This window comes from Papaver somniferum, chromosome 2, assembly GCF_003573695.1.
Source record: "Papaver somniferum cultivar HN1 chromosome 2, ASM357369v1, whole genome shotgun sequence".
Classification (NCBI taxonomy): domain Eukaryota; kingdom Viridiplantae; phylum Streptophyta; class Magnoliopsida; order Ranunculales; family Papaveraceae; genus Papaver; species Papaver somniferum.
This window is the reverse complement of record NC_039359.1, coordinates 29,116,471-29,132,674: the sequence shown is the minus strand read 5'-3', so window position 1 is coordinate 29,132,674 and position 16,204 is coordinate 29,116,471. Positions and strand designations below refer to the sequence as shown.

At 37.6% G+C, this 16,204-nt stretch overlaps 3 protein-coding genes across 3 annotated transcripts; 1 reads left to right on the top strand and 2 right to left on the bottom strand.

The window, feature by feature from the left end:
* Nucleotides 1-806: 806 nt before the first annotated feature.
* On the top strand, nucleotides 807-3,147 carry LOC113353090 (transmembrane protein 18-like). Its single transcript, XM_026596806.1, has 4 exons — nucleotides 807-1,053; nucleotides 1,533-1,638; nucleotides 2,532-2,680; nucleotides 2,786-3,147. Exons 1-4 carry the CDS (start codon nucleotides 901-903, stop codon nucleotides 2,879-2,881), a joined length of 504 nt encoding a protein of 167 aa, XP_026452591.1. The 5' UTR covers nucleotides 807-900; the 3' UTR covers nucleotides 2,882-3,147.
* Nucleotides 3,148-7,308: 4,161 nt separating this feature from the next.
* LOC113347234 (chlorophyll a-b binding protein of LHCII type 1-like) lies at nucleotides 7,309-8,426 on the bottom strand. The gene has a single exon (XM_026590847.1). It carries the CDS (start codon nucleotides 8,342-8,344, stop codon nucleotides 7,532-7,534), a length of 813 nt encoding a protein of 270 aa, XP_026446632.1. The 5' UTR covers nucleotides 8,345-8,426; the 3' UTR covers nucleotides 7,309-7,531.
* Nucleotides 8,427-11,601: 3,175 nt separating this feature from the next.
* On the bottom strand, nucleotides 11,602-15,707 carry LOC113347233 (elongation factor-like GTPase 1). The gene has a single exon (XM_026590846.1). The coding sequence runs from the start codon at nucleotides 15,514-15,516 to the stop codon at nucleotides 12,424-12,426; it is 3,093 nt and encodes a 1,030-aa protein (XP_026446631.1). The 5' UTR covers nucleotides 15,517-15,707; the 3' UTR covers nucleotides 11,602-12,423.
* Between the last annotated feature and the right edge of the window lie 497 nt (nucleotides 15,708-16,204).

Below are 16,204 nucleotides of genomic sequence, written 5' to 3'. Positions count from 1 at the left end.
TGTTTAATCAATTGATAGTCTATGCTTGGGGAATACAATTAATATTTGAGAATATGTTTGATCAATTGTGAATTAAGAAATAAGGGACTTAAAAGATAATTAGAGTTTTGGATTATTTTCGATAATTTATTCATGTGTGATAGTGGAATCAGTGTCTTCGTTATTCCTAATAATCTTGAATTAAGTTTTGTTTCTTTTTAAATTTCATTAAATCTAAAATCTTTGCTTTCACAAATCTCAACGAACTTTTTACTACAACTCAATTTGAAATTACATCAGGATGTGTGTATAAAACGCAAATAATATTCACGTCGGATTTGGGATGTGTGTAATATAACAATGTTTGAAGAAACGCATTCCTCAGTGCTGTGATTGCCGTCTAGAGCTTATGGAATTATTAAAAACGTCCCAATATGTGACGCTAGCTACTTAAAAGAAGTGTTCACATTCAGACGTTGCCTGTAGTTGCTTCCAGACGGGCACACATCATATAATGACTTTTTATCACTAAACACTTCGGATGCGCTAAAGGATAACTGAGCGTTTCCCTTATAGGCTGTTTGGATACACACCCATAAGTTGTTTTTTGACTTCTGAAAATAGAAAAGTCTAGTTTGGATACACAATTTCAGAATGACTTCTAGAAGCAAAAGAGTTAACTTTTTGCGAAGCAAAATATTTCTGTTCCTGACTTATGCTTCACTTAGACTTCTAGTATCCAAACGGGTTATTATCATACCACCTTTAAGTGATACAACCAGGTATTCCCAAAATAGATTAGGGCAGTCCCCAAACCGGGAGAGTGCATATTATGTGTTTAAGTTCTGGAACCGAAGTATTAGAAAGCCTAGTCAAAATACTAACATTCCCCATTCGAGAAGGTTGGTTATTCTGCTCACAATGTCTCAGTTCATGGAAGAGCTAAAATCAGCAATGAAGGAACACATAGAATTCATGTCAGATCTCGTCGAGAGATCCAGTGGAGAGCTTCGTACTGGACTTCAACCCGCTGTTGACATTTTTATTGGTTTCTTCCACGCAATCGACTGGAAGGTATTAAAACTTTTTAGTACTTAGGGTTTGCATTGCATCAAATGTTTACGGTTGCTCAGATTTACTTAGTATTGCGAAATTGAGATCCAATTGTTTACTGGAACTGTAGGGTTTATAATTTCAAGAATTAGGGATACAAAGTAGGAGTTCTAGCTGGCTACCTTTGGATATTTTTGTAGGCAATTGAAATTATTTGAAGGGGACGTTAATGTTTAGCCACACCATAGTCATTCATTGATTGTTTTCAGATTTCTGGTTTATCTGTTCATTTGGTTAAAAATATGCTGAGTGATTCTCATCAGGGACATGAGTTCTTTATACATATGCCTGTCTTTGCAATTTTGCATATAATTTTTGATATTTGACTCCTTTGTTGAGTTATTGGTTGCTATTTACCTTTATTTGGATGGGCATATTTATCTTCTTCATTCTTGGGGAGCCTATTGTGTCTGACAGTAATTATCCGGTTGGTTTTACAGGAACCTTGGTTAATTGGCTTAATATCGTTCCATGTTGCTTTGCTGCTAACAACCATCTTGTCAAGGAAAAACATCAACTTTCAAATGTGCTTGTTTCTTGTGGCATGTAAGATTCTGTGTCCCTCAACTGCCTTTCATTTGCTTATTATACTATTATGTGTTAACAGATAACTTAGATTCAGGCTTGCGAAACTCAATGAAATATAATTTATAGCAGATATTCTAGCTAGCATTTGTCATTAAAACAAACTTTAAGAACTTTCTTTATGAGAGTTGCCCGATTTATGTTGAAGTCGCCGAGTTCGGCCAGAAGTACATTATGCTTCTATGTGATGGGCACTGCAGCACTATCCTTTTCTTTGTCATCCCTCAGTACTGAAACTGTATGATCACATTTGGCCTCATAATGTCTACCATGCCTCAGTATTTGATAAACCATTTAGATGTTCATAGGAAATAATGAATTCCACGGACCCACAAAAACGGTTACTTTCTTATTTTATATTTTTTAAGAAAAAAACTTTCTTTAGAAAATTTGAAATTTAAGTATGTTATATTTTTGAAGAGAAGTGCTGAAATATATGCCAGAAAAACCCTGTGAGTGTAGCTAGAAAATGGAAACTACACCTCAAAATATTCTTGTACGTTGCTTTCCATCCGATCCATCTCTATCATCCCTTCTCATGTTTGTATGTCACTTTGTAGACTCAATCTGTTTTGTGGATTTACGATTACATTTTCTTTTATTAATAGTTTACTATTACGAATTCCAACAACCTGTTTGCTAATGTTTTTTTCTAGCGGAAGTACTTTTCCTTTCGTTTATAAACATGAAAGAAAACTCTATAGATCAATAAGCTTCCCTGATAAATGAGCTGCTCTATGAGGTCCAGGAGAACCACGCTCTCCCTGGAAATCAGTTTCTTTTAATCGAAACTACCTATCTTTTACTTCTTCATGATACTGAAAGTTCTATTCGATGTTGGTGTTGATGTGCAGTGGCTGGTGTATACTTCGCAGAAAATATTAATACTATTCTTGCTAGCAACTGGAAAAGTTTTGCAGGTCAGAATTATTTTGATCCACGTGGAATTTTTCTGTCGGTACTCTGGTCTGGGCCTCTTTTGATCATTTCAATCATAGTCCTGGTTAGTTAATCTTTAACCACTTCTTATTTATTTTCATCACCCACCAGGTGTTTGTCGCCATCATTTATCTCGGTACTTTTTTTATGAATGTGTTATTATCCACAGGTAAACACGCTCTTTTCATTATGCCAACTAATGGTTAAGTGGAAAAGAGCTGAGCTCAAGCACAAGGCAAGGGCTGCTCGTAACAAGCAGGAATGATATATTTACCTTGTATTTCATGTTTAGAGTACACCTTGTGACGTTTTCTTACTCTTGTTGAGTTTAAATCTTCAACTATTTTGCTTGTTTATCTTGCAAAAGTTGTTTTTTCCTTTTCCTCCTTTAATTGGTAGATTATGAATTTTGTTCCGGCTGTAGTTGTTCTGTATACAGTTACTAACCTTGTAACATTCTCTATAACTGAATATTATAAACATAAGATTTTGAAAGAGGGAAGTAATATTATAAACATGCCTTTGGTACCATCTTCTGGGTTTTCTTTTGTATATACTCAGTAATACGACAAAGATATTTTGACAGAAGTTTGTAGAGAAGGAAATCTTGCTCAGCTCAGCCCAGCTCAGCTTGGGTTTAACTTAATGCCCTACGAGTGTCGTTCCAGCTATATAGATACTAGCCTAATGGGCAACATACTCTTCAATTGAATACTAAATCTTGACGTAGATAAGATAACTTTTAGTTGTCTCCAACACTGTAATAACTGGAATGAAATTTTTGCTCGCGCGAGCATTTTTTGACGTAGCAGCATTCGCTAAATTTAGACAAGTTTTTTTACTTATTAAGTGTTTTAGTAAGCATCTTAAAAACTGTTCATATTGGGTGTGATGTTACTAGATCAAAAATGTCGCCGATCAAAAAGTTTTTGGTAATAACCAAGCAGTCCTGTTGAATCCAAATACAATAAGGCGACGTATATGGTTCTGATCACCAGCGGTTCGACTCAAGGCACAGGTCCTAATCGTAAACTTTTCCCACTCCGTTAGACGACCATGCCCGAGAGAAACTACATAGAAATGGTCGGGTGGGCCGGAAACCAAAATAATGGTAAATGCAAATTCAATAAAGAGGCAATTCATTGCAAACAATGTGAACAGTGAACACGTTGTAATAACAAGATGGCATTACTTTTACAAGTAAACTTAATTATACAACAAGATCAGGTATAGACATTACAAATTTCTCAATTTTTTCTTTTCCAAACATGCTCAAATTAGTAAAACTAAAAACAGGACATTCTTTATTAGCGACAGACTCTTTAATCTCGGGGACTTCAGATGAATAAACACGTCCCTACCATATCTATTTCTTCTACGCCGATGATTGTTTTCTTTTCACCAAAGCGGATTTGGGAGAAGCGAAAAATTTATTGGATATCTTTTCTAAATTTGGGGGAATCACAGCCCAAATGGTTAATCTTCAAAAATCGGAAATTTATTTTAGCCCCTGAATTCATCCCAAACACGGGAAAATAATAGCAAAAATCCTTAAAGTCCAGCTGATGACCAAAAAAGAGAGGTATCTACGAACTCCTCTCTTCTTTGATAAAAACAGGAAGGAGAATTTTGAACCGCTACTTCAAAAATATTATAACACCTTACAAGGTTGAAAATCAAAGTTGCTATCTCAAGCGGGCAGAACAGTCTTAATTCAACCCATTCTTCAAGCATACCCGACATATCAGATGCAGATGTTAGATCTTCCTAAAGAAACCTTGGATAAATTAGATAAAATCCTCAGGGACTTTTGGTGGAAGAAAGATAGGTCAAAAGGTAAATGTGGTTATATAAAGGCGTGGAAAGGCATGTGCAAGCCAAAAACATAAGGGGGATTGGGAATTAAAAATCCTCATAATTTCAATATAGCCCTTCTAACAAAGCTAGCCAGCAGATTATTGATGGAAAAATATCAACTATGGGTTAAACTTCTAGAAGCAAAATATTTCTTTAATTCCGATCCCTTCGACCCTACGAGAAACTATGAGCTATCATGGATTAGGACAAGCATACAGAAAGGTCTTAATATCATTAAAGGCAATTATATTTGGCAAGTGAAAAGTAGAGCTAATACGAAGATTTGGGAGGACAATTGGATTCCCAACACGGACAGATTAAATAAACCAAGGGACAGAGATGATAATTTGCCGCAAAAGGTTCAAGAGTTAATAAATAATGAAGGTCACTGGGACACGGAAAAGCTAGATGATTTGTTCTCTTTAGATAGAAAAGAAAAGATTCTAGCTATTACCCCAAATAAAAAAGATTGTGACAAGATAAGATGGGCTCACCACCAATCAGGAGATTTCTCGGCAAAAAATATATGTAACTTTCTCATCAATCGTACTTCTGAAAATGAGAATAATATTGAATTCCCGTGGAAAAAACTATGGAAGTTGCAGTCTCTACCTCGGATCAGGCTATTTATTTGGAAATTAATCCAAAAAGCTTAACCAACCTCGAGTAGACTAGCGGCTCATAACCCAGAGGTTTCCCTAGAATGTCAAATGTGCAATAACCAAGCTATGGAAATGGAAAATCATCTTTTTAGAACTTGCCCTTTCTCAAGAGCAGTTTGGTTTGGTTGCTCCTTGGAAGCGGTCAATTCGCGAGTTAACACAGATGTGATTAGCAAGTGGGTTGAATTTTGGATCGACGATCAAATTTCTCGCAATTTGGTGAACAAATTGCAATCATTCTTTGGTTCATATCGAAATATAGATGCGAGGTTGTTTTTAGGAAAACCATTCCGGATCCCTCCTACTTAATTCGGCAGATAAAAAATTTCATCCAGTCTTCACTTATCAAGGAAGAGACAAAACCTCAAGGCAGCCGAAAAACGAAGATTACCAATCATGTGCGGAACAACATCAAGTCATACTGGATAATTTTCATCGATGCGTCCTTTAAAAAAAAAAACCTTTCCATGGGATATGCCTCCATTCTATACTCTGTAGACCAAGAAGCTTTCTTACATATTTCAGCTGGCTCTGATTGGGCTTCCTCGGCGTTACATGATGAAGCAAAAGCACTAGTAATTGCTTTAAAGTGGCTAAAAAATAATATTCTTTCTAGCATCTGTATAGTCACAGACTGTAAACTCCTTCAATATTCTATCACCAAACAAGGTACAAAATCTTCATGGGTTGCGGAGAATACTATAAAAGAAGCAATTTACTTGTTGGACAATCTTCCTCAAGCGCATGTTAAATTTATAAACAGGGACTACAATGCTGCAGCGGACTCAGTGGCTAAAGAAGCAAGGATCAAAAGACTTCATCATATGTCATCACACTTGTGTCAACGAATGCGAAAAGAGAGTATTATTTCTAATATTTTTGATGAAAATGAAATTGTATATCTTCTGTTTTATATTGCTTAAGTTAATATAATAACATTTTCCATCAAAAAGAAAAGAAAAAAACTATTCTTTAATCATTCTGCATCGACATTCTCAGGGCCGGCCCTGAGTTTTTGCTGCCCCGAGGTATGGTGTAACAGAAGTTGTTTCCCCATTTAATAGCAATAGCGTGTTTCATTCTTGTTTACTGATTTATTTGATGGGGCATGTTGCACAACCATAATCTAAACATATTTAACCCTTCAACATTCTAGTTTTTTCAAAGTACTGACATACCATACAGTGCACTAAGCCCTATCTAGCTCATACTACGTACATACATAAGCAAGTAGCTAGTCATCCATCTGAGAAAGGAGTGATATAGTTTGCATCAAGTAAAATATGTTTGCATACTTGAAATTCAGCTAGTCGCCAATACAATAAAGGAGGGTTAAAATGTTCATCAAGTAAAACATGTTTGGAGACTTGAAGTTAGTAAGAAGTTACTAATTGCCATGCACAACTTCAGTAGAGATTCAAACTTAATTTAAAAGGAGTCATACAAAGTAAGTATGTTTAGCGGCATAACTGGTAGCCCTCAAAATGATGACATCATTAGGATTTCAGACATGGTTTTCTGAAGTTACATGAGACCTTATCAGCAGCAATAAATCTATCACCACCATCAAAAGTAGGATACATTCGTAACAAATGATCTTATGCAAGCGCAAAAAGTGAAACAACAAATGCATTAACAACTGTTTAGATGCTATACACTAATTACATTTTTATAACCACATCAACTTGCATGAACCTGTGTGTCTTTGTTCTCAAGTTTGGATGTTCTATCTAGTGTTCACAGAGAACAAAAATATCGAGAGACAAAATTGAGAAGTGAGAAACGTTTCAGATCTTTTATGTTAACTAATTCATATTTACTATTACACCACTACAATAACTCTAATTTATATTATGCCCTTCTTTTATGTCCTTATATTTTCATTCACTCACGATTTAGACCTTCCTATTTTTTCTACCGATTGGGAATATTGGTCCCAAGCAGCTAGTTATCGAACGGACGATACATCACAAAAACGAAAAGAAAGAATAACTGTTGAAAGTTGAAAATTGAAAGGTAATATTATTCCTTCTATTTTAGTTGACAATGGGATTCAGATCCTTTGAATGTAAAGTACTGCACATTACTGTAATGGAATGAGTGGAAGGATCACACTACTTTTGTCTACATCACTTGGATAAAGAGATGAAAATGATAAGAAATTGTATATGAATTTAAATTTGTAGGAATAGAGAATGATAAACAAACTAGAAGATATTAATGAGATAGGATAAAGGGACTGGAAACGTACAAAATGCTATTTCAAAACAGATTTCAATGACAGATTATTTACAAGCTAAAAATGAATGTAAATGATAAAACAAGAAGTGGAGAAGGAAAAATTGAGCTTCAATGCCTTGAAGAGAGATCATCTTAGATCACTGTCATGAATGTTTTCACTTTCCTGGAGCAAAGTTGGTAGCATAAGACCAAGCATTGTTGTTTACGGGATCAGAAAGGTGATCAGCCAGGTTTTCAAGAGGACCTTTGCCAGTAACAATAGCCTGAACGAAGAAACCGAACATGGAGAACATAGCAAGTCGCCCATTCTTAAGTTCCTTTACCTTTAGCTCTGAAAATGCCTCTGGGTCTTCTGCAAGTCCCAAGGGGTCAAAGCTACCACCTGGGTAGAGCGGGTCGACTATTTCACCTAGTGGACCACCGGCAACTCTATACCCCTCAACAGCACCCATAAGGATAACTTGTGTGGCCCAAATAGCTAAGATGCTCTGTGCATGAACCAAGCTGGAGTTCCCCAAGTAGTCAAGTCCACCTTCACTGAAAATCTGAGAACCAGCTTTGAACCAGACCGCTTCACCAAACTTAACTCCATTTCTAGATAGAAGTTCAGGGAAAACACATCCCAAAGCGCCGAGCATGGCCCACCTAGAATGAATCACTTCCAGCTCCCGATTCTTGGCAAAGGTCTCTGGGTCTGCAGATAGTCCAGCAGTATCCCAGCCGTAATCACCAGGGAAGTCACCGGTTAGGTATGATGGAGATTCACCAGAGAAAGGTCCAAGGTACTTGACACGGTCTGGACCGTACCATGGACTTCCTGAAGAAGCAGCAGGCTTCTTTGCTGATGTCTTCCTCATCACAATCATTCCATTGCTACTGGATCTAACATTGGTTGGGAATTTTGATTGCGAGTTCAAAGTTACAGCTGTGCCTGCAAAAGATGGGGATGAGAGAGCCATGGATGCCATTTATATGTTTTGCTAAAGAGAAAATAGGAAAGGCTGCTGAAGAAGGTATTTTAGTGGTGCTCTTTGATGAGTTATACTGATGGGGAGTTCTTTCTCTTTTATAAGCCATTATGGGGCCAGGCATATCTATCTATGTAGATCTTCTGCTATGTTCTTATTGGTCCTGATATTGGCACCACATATTAAAAATCCTTCTTCTTTTCTCAGCCAAGGAAATTAGGATGTCATGGATTTTATTACCAATTATTGAACTGATAGGCAGATAGGGACAACTTGATCCACATACCACAAGTGTAGTATGTTTGGAGTAAGATGTGTAATAAGTGAATTTACAACACCCTAGCTGACAGTATTTGCTGTTGCATCAATACACGGGGAGGGGGGGAGGAGAGGCGGCGGCATGGGATGGCAGAGTGTTTCACCACCTTCTTTGAGTGGCCTACGCTAACTTAGCAACAGCGGTAAAGTTCGAAACTCACTGTAGTACAGTGGTAAAGTCACTGGGTGATGATACCAGTGACCTGAGTTTGAAACTCGACAGCACCAAATTTTTTACCGATCAAAAAAAAACACCTACTATAACTTAGAGCCAAATGAAACTTTTTGCTGTCTGTGTTTGGACATCTTACACAAAGATTTATAACCCTTTCTATTCTGTTCAAGAGATTGGTATGGCTTGGGGTGTTAAAACTGAGCAATAACTGAGCAGTAAAATGAAATCTTAAATACTTACTGACATGAATTTCTTTTTGCTTTCTAGTGCATCATAAGTCATAACCTCTTCCTGAGATGCCTCTGAAATTTCATCCATCAATTTCACCCAAGTAAACTTCTTAACTGAATTCACCTATTAACACAATTAGATAAAACTTATAAACTTCAAAACCTCTGGAATACAACCGAGTCAAATTGCGAAGCTACAGAACAACACAAATAAAAAAATCTGCTTGAATCAGTAACAAAGATTAACATTCGCATCAAAAATAGCTAGTAAATTTTCAGATCCATTGAATTTTTGAGCATCACAACATCATCGACAAAACAAATCCTGGATTTTATCACCCAGATAACTTGACCCACATATCTCAAATAGTAATTTGGGGTAAGATGTGTCACAAGTTAATTTATAACATTTTTAGCTAACAGTAAATAAGTTAGTGCTGCATCAATACACAACAAGGGAATGTGACAACAGATTGCTGAGTGTTTCGGCTTTGTATGGTCTACCCTCACTTAGAGCCAAAAATAACATTTTTCTGTATGAGAAGATGTGTGGTGGTATATCTAAACACATAAATTAGATGATGCTGAGATTAGAACACTAATGTAACTGAAATAGGCGGATTAGAAGATTATAAAACTGGCGCCACTGCAAACATGAATAAAGCTGAGATCTAAAAACAAGCAAATGAAAAGCAATTGAAGTTTTACTCTCTTCTCCTGGTTTAAAGAAAAGAGGAGTCTAAACTAAACCCATTTCTTTCTAGAAGTATAAGAGCAAAGATTCACCATGCATAGTCTTTTTCAATGAGCCCAAACTACAAAGACTGGTGCAGTTCAGTTATCATTCATCTTGCAGTCTGAGCCTACATCTGTGTTTCTAGGTTTGGGTAGTAATTTTAATGAAGAAAGGAACTATATGCTTCATATAAATAATGGAATGCATGTTATCAGCAAGGCAACAGAATTATTGAAGAATTTGAGTTCTGTTTCTGCTTAACAGATTGGTATCCTTTGGGGTGACAAGACAGGCAAGAAAAACTTAAGAACACTTGGGAGATGATTGAGGTGCTGGACGGAAGCATGTGCTAGACAGAGTTGCAATAGTTTGGTCAAGACTGCCCATGGACTCTATCTATAATATTCACAATGAACAGCGGAAGGGCTAAGGTGTAGCTAGATGATATTGTCAGGTACAAGGTTATGTTTCAATCGGAACATACTAATACGTCTAGTGGCAACTGAAGGCAGCTTACAAACCTGAGTGTGGTCTAAACAGTCATGTTCTAGAAAGGATTGTCTGCAACTTGAGCTTGAAAGAAATTCATGATAACCGAGAACTGAGCAGTGAAAATGAAAATTTTGAAACTTATTGATATGAGTTTCAGTTCACTTTACAGGGTATCATAGCCACTTCCTGAGATACCCCTGAAATCATCCCTCAACTCCTCCCAAGTTGAAACTCAACTCCAATTCACATATCCACACAGTTATATAAAACTTATCAAGTTCAAAAACCTCCGAAACTCGAATCAACTGACTCGAATTGCGAAGCTACAAAACAAAACAAATAGTTTAATCACAATAAACCTAGTTAAAAATATGAAATCAGCAACAAAAATAAATATTCACATCAAACAGAGATGTACCCATTTCTTCGTAAAAGTATAAGTGCATATATTCACTTAAGACATAGTCTCTTTCAATGCGAGTCCAAAGCTGCCAAGAGACAAAGGTTCTATCAACGTAAATTACAGACGCTGGTGCAGCTCAGTTATCATTCATCGTGCAGTCTGTGTCTACATCTGTGTATCTAGGTCTGGGTAACAATTTTAACCATATGCTTAATATGAATAAAGGATTCGTTTTACCAGGCCACAGTTTATTGAAGAATTTGAGTTATGTTTCTGCTCAACATAGATGGATTGAGGTGCTGAATGGAAGCACGTATTAGACAATGTTGCGAAAGTTTGGTTAAGACTGCTCATGGATGTTATCTATGATATTCGCAATGTTAGATGAAATTGTGAAGGACAAGGTTATGTTTCGATAGGAACATACAGATAGCTGGGTGCTGAGGTGGATCAACACGGCTCAAGGCAGCTTGCATATTCAAGAGTGTGGTTTGGAGTCTTTAGAAAGTTAAGTGTTCTAGGAAAAAGAATGATCATCTGCAAAGTGAGCTTCAAAGCTATCCATAATTTCAACAAATTTGGTTAATATATATAAAAACCAACAAATGAGCAGTACAGATGAAAATTTAGAAACTTACCGATATGAACTTCTTTTCACTTTGCGGGGCATCATAGCCACTTCTTGAGAGATGTCTGTAAAGTTTCATCCATCAATTCCTCCCAAGTAGAATCTCTTGAATTAAATCCATAAATTAACACAATTAGATGAAACTTAAAAACCTCCAAAATGTACCAACTGAGTCAAAATAACACAAATAAATTTAATCACAACAAACCTAATTAAACATATGAAATCTGCTTGAATCAGCAACAAAAAAAATAACATTTGCATCAAAAGGAGATGATGAACTTTCAGATATTTCATTGAATTTTGAGGCGCCATTACATCATCAACAAAAGTTTCAGATATTTCATTCTCTCATTCACAAATTGTTGTACTACAGATATTGAGGTCCAAAGGAGAACAAAAGTTATTCCCGTCCCTAAAAAAGCACTGCCTATTCTCCCTAGATGTAAGATAAGAAACACATGTGAAGGCCGCATTTTTTTCACTTCCAAAAAACAATACCCGTAACAGTCGCGGATTATGGCGAAGAAATATGGTGAGGACGGGGTGATATAACTCAAGGAGAGATGGAGCAGGAATAAAATCGAATAAACTACAGGTTGATGTCGGGTATCAATCTCCAACCTATCAATCAGACAGCTCTCCTTTCTATTTAAGAGTGATTTTATCCTCTAAACTGAGGGCATTCCCTTGAGTCTTGCTCCTTATCCTAATGTAACCGCTCAGCTTCCCATCGATTTACTTCTCGATGCTCACATTCTGCACATGTTACTCTCTGAAAGGTTTAATAGGAAACAAAATAATCACATCATAACACTGAACTACAAAAATAATCATATAAAGATGCAAAATTCAACCCTGGGGTAAACAAAACAAAAAAAAAATCTCTCCTACAATTCTGAACTACAAAAACAGAGATATTAACCTTCTGGGGCCTAGTACTATGTGTTCCTAGAGTACCCAATTACAGGCTAGGTTAGATAATATCCGGTGACGTATGTATAGTTGTATAACCCCTTTTGTTTTCCTACCAACTGATGAAACAAGAAAACTTTCAGTTCTGAGAGAAGTCGTAATACATAACTAGAACAATCATTTTACACTTTACGAGAAAGTGTCCTCTGCTTGGTGGCATGTTGCACTACTTTTTCTTCCACTGGAAGACCTTTCCGCCTCCTTACCGCATCAATGAGCTTCCTTGCTGTGTTATGCAGAACGCTAGAACCATCTCCAAACTCTTCAAGTTCTTCTTCTGTCTTAGGTACAAAGAAAGGATCTTCAGACAGCTCTTCCCAATGACTAAGTACAAGTAAGGCACTTGCAGCTCCTGATGTCTTTTCTCGAAGCTCCTTCGCAAACCCTACACTTTCAGTAACTGGCACATATGCGTGCACTGTGAACAAAGAAGATCCTTCTTGCATCTCCTCCTTCAGAACTCGAGCACGTCTCTTATTTAGAACACCATACATGGAGCCCAATTGTTCAGTTGGGGTGTTCAGTTCACAAAAATACATGGCTTCCACAATTCGAGGTTGCTTTTGAAGCACAGCTGTTCTACATGCTTCCTTCACTACTGTCATTATCTGCCCAGTAAAGATGCCATATTGATCTGCTAGTTGAGTAGAAACATCAGATTCATTGGAATGATTCTCCACTGGAATAACATTAGCTTCAACTATAAATGCCAAGCCCCACATAGGTTCATCACACAGAGGTCCAGCTCCAGTAGCAAGCTGAAACCCAGATAAGACACTGCTCTTGAGACTTTCTGCTTCCATAAACAATGAACTACTTTTTTCTATAGATTTTTCAAAAGCCGCATCTTCATCACTTGTCTTCTCATCTATAAATCCTAACCTTTGAGATACATGGGGAGAACCTCGAATAAGAACCGAATGGTCGCCACTCTCTTCTTTGGCGTGCGGAACAAGAAGAATGTTAGGACCAACATACCTAGGTCCAAGTGCCCAGATTCTTTGCAGCAACTGAAGCCACACACTTCTACATTTATCAGCTTTATCCTTGTCGAGTTTTTCACTCGCGATGTGACCCTCTATAGCATCCGTTATCCATTTTTTAAGTGCTTCAATTGGATTATCATCAACAGAATTCTCTTCTCTATGTGCTGCCAATAGTTTGTCGTTTCTCTGCGCAGGTTTGCCCTCTAGGATTTCTCCAAGTAGATCAGAATTTTCATCTAGCAACTTCGTCAGTGCTGGCGGAAGCTTTACTACCTGCACTCGAACAACACATCGACCATTGGGGGTTGTCTTCTCAACACAATCCAAGCCACCAGTCAAGACCTTCATATTATCTAGGAAATTGGACCCATCCCCTTCAATGGTCTCTCTATATGATACAAGCGGTTTTGAGACATTCAGACTAACCTTTGCAAACCTCTCTTGCAAATCCTTTATGCATCTTTCTAGATGAACCTCTCCTGCAGCTGCAAGCACTTGTTCTCCTGTGGCAGAAACACTAACCTCTACAAATGGGTCTGCCCTGTTAAGAAGACGCAATCCCTTTGTAACTGCAGCCATATCAGTAGGAAAAGTTGGTTCAATAGCAACTCTTAGAGTAGGAGCAACTTGGAAAACCATACTCGAAAAAGGCAAACAATTTCTAGTTGAACAAAGGGTCGCACTCTTTAAGATGTGATGACCAAGGCCTCGTATGGCGACAACATTCCCTGCCCTGGCAAAGGCCACCGGTTCCAAACCCTGCCCTATCATGAGATATAAGGAATGCATCTCAGCTTCCTGCAGATGTTTCTGCATTGCTTCTTCCCCTTTAAATGGATCATAGAGAGCTGAAAGCACATTAATTTTCTGCCCTACATGAAGAACCCCACTAAAAATCCTTGCAAATGCAAGGAAGCACTCATCTGATTCACCGACCCCGCCTTCATCTGGGTAATTATTGACAGCTTCACCATTGGGACCTTTACGTGGAAGCACCTTCATAGGAACAGCAAACATCTTAGACACAAAAGCAACACATGGTGCTTCAGCACTTGCATCACATGCCTGAACAGATTTCTTTACATTCTCTGCTTCTTCAAGCACATCGGGCCTGGCCGCATAATTCAGAACCACTCGCTTAGGAAGCAACCTTGTGATTCGAACAGACTGTGCTGCAACAGGATCAGGCATACACCTAATTACCATCGACAAGATTGCATCAGACAAAGGAAGCCAGCGACTCATAATAGCTTGAGCCACAATTTTATTATCCTTATTCTCTAATTCACGAGGAGGAACAGACAAATGAAATGTCTTAATAACTTTTCCAAGCACTGCTTTATCTCCATCAGGTTCATATGCTGCCTGATAAACCTGCCAAAGTGGCTCTAGCACAAACTGCACGAACATTGGCTTTGCTTTACTTCCTGAACCAATTGCCTTCTTTCCCAGAATCATCTTTGTTTTCGGATTAAAATAACGAGGCCCCCATAAAGCCTTCTGCAAAGCACCTACACTAGCCCCAAGCTTAGATGCATAGAATTCAGCAAACTCTTTAATACAGAAACCCCAACCATCTAACGCACAAACAAACGCAACATTTCCCTTCTGAGGTTGAAAAGTATCTTCTTCATCATCCTCCATAAACTCAAAATTCTCATCACCCGTCTCGTTCACAGACCCTGCAATTAGTGAATCAACATCCGACAAATACTTCTCGGACTGATATGCACTCATAATTCCATTAACCTCGTGAACTATCCTCTGTAATCTAGTATACGCTTCCATTGGAGTCATTTTCAGCTCCGTAATCAACCTATCAATCTTATTTAAAACCAAACACGGAGTAAGTTTCTCAATCCACGCTTGCCGTAAAACAGCGTGTGTTTGTATATGAACACCTTCAACAGCATCAACTAACACCAATGCACCATCACTTAATCTAGCAGCAGTAGAAACCTCACTACAAAAATCCATATGTCCTGGAGAATCTATTAGATTAATGGAATGGTCTTTATATTGTAATGCAATTGAAGAACTCTTCATGGTAATAGCTCTTCTTTGTTCTTCATCTAGATAATCCATATATCTCATTTTACCAGCTTGTTTTGGGTGGAGAAAATTACCAACAGAAGCGGCAATTAGATGGTCAGCTAAAGTAGTTTTACCATGATCAACATGAGCTAGAATACAAATATTCCTAATCTTCTCTCTTTCAAAATCCCCCATTATTAACAATACAATTCAATAAAATCCAAATTTCAAGTTCAGAAGAAATCTAACTAGGGTTTTTGAAAGTTTTACAGAAACAACGTTAGTGAGGAGATTGTTATGATTATGTCTGTGAAGATACTAAGCATATCGAATCCCCTTACCTTTGAGAGAGATGCAGACCGCCAAGGTTTAGCCGTTTAGGTCTAACGAGGAGGATACAGTTTTTAGTTTTTACACACAAGCCCGGCCAAATAAACTAAAACCCAGAGCAAAGAATTTCTAAATAAACGTGTATTCATCTCAACCGTAAATCTATTTTCAGTATCCCATTTAACCATCAGATTATGAAGCACCACAATAACTCCCTGAAACAAGAAGTACCGTCTCATCTATACTCTTCCACCCTTGCAGATTGACAGGTGAGGTAATCAAAGAGCTTTCTTCGTTACGTTTAGTGCGGTGGGGAGTCGAGATTCAAGATTCTTTCGTTAATCGGCTAAATTCCACCGAGCGTTCAGCAGTTTCATAGAATGCAATATAAAATTAACATAGGGACGTTTAATGGTTTGGGGTCCCAAAAAATCCTGAAATGCTAAATGGTTGGGCGTTTAGAAAATATTTTACGCAAATTCAAATGTTAGGATGATGTTGGCCGTAGGAGTCACAGTTTTTTTTGGTCATCTAACGGTTGATAGATCAGACA

Excerpts from the sequence above, each read along its gene's own strand:
- LOC113353090 (XM_026596806.1), top strand. The coding sequence starts at position 901 with ATGTCTCAGTTCATGGAAGAGCTAAAATCAGCAATGAAGGAACACATA. Across the intron at positions 1,639-2,531 it reads GTGCTTGTTTCTTGTGGCAT|TGGCTGGTGTATACTTCGCA; the intron begins GTAAGATTCTGT and ends GTTGATGTGCAG. Across the intron at positions 2,681-2,785 it reads TCATTTCAATCATAGTCCTG|GTAAACACGCTCTTTTCATT; the intron begins GTTAGTTAATCT and ends TATTATCCACAG.
- LOC113347234 (XM_026590847.1), bottom strand. The coding sequence starts at position 8,344 with ATGGCATCCATGGCTCTCTCATCCCCATCTTTTGCAGGCACAGCTGTA.
- LOC113347233 (XM_026590846.1), bottom strand. The coding sequence starts at position 15,516 with ATGGGGGATTTTGAAAGAGAGAAGATTAGGAATATTTGTATTCTAGCT.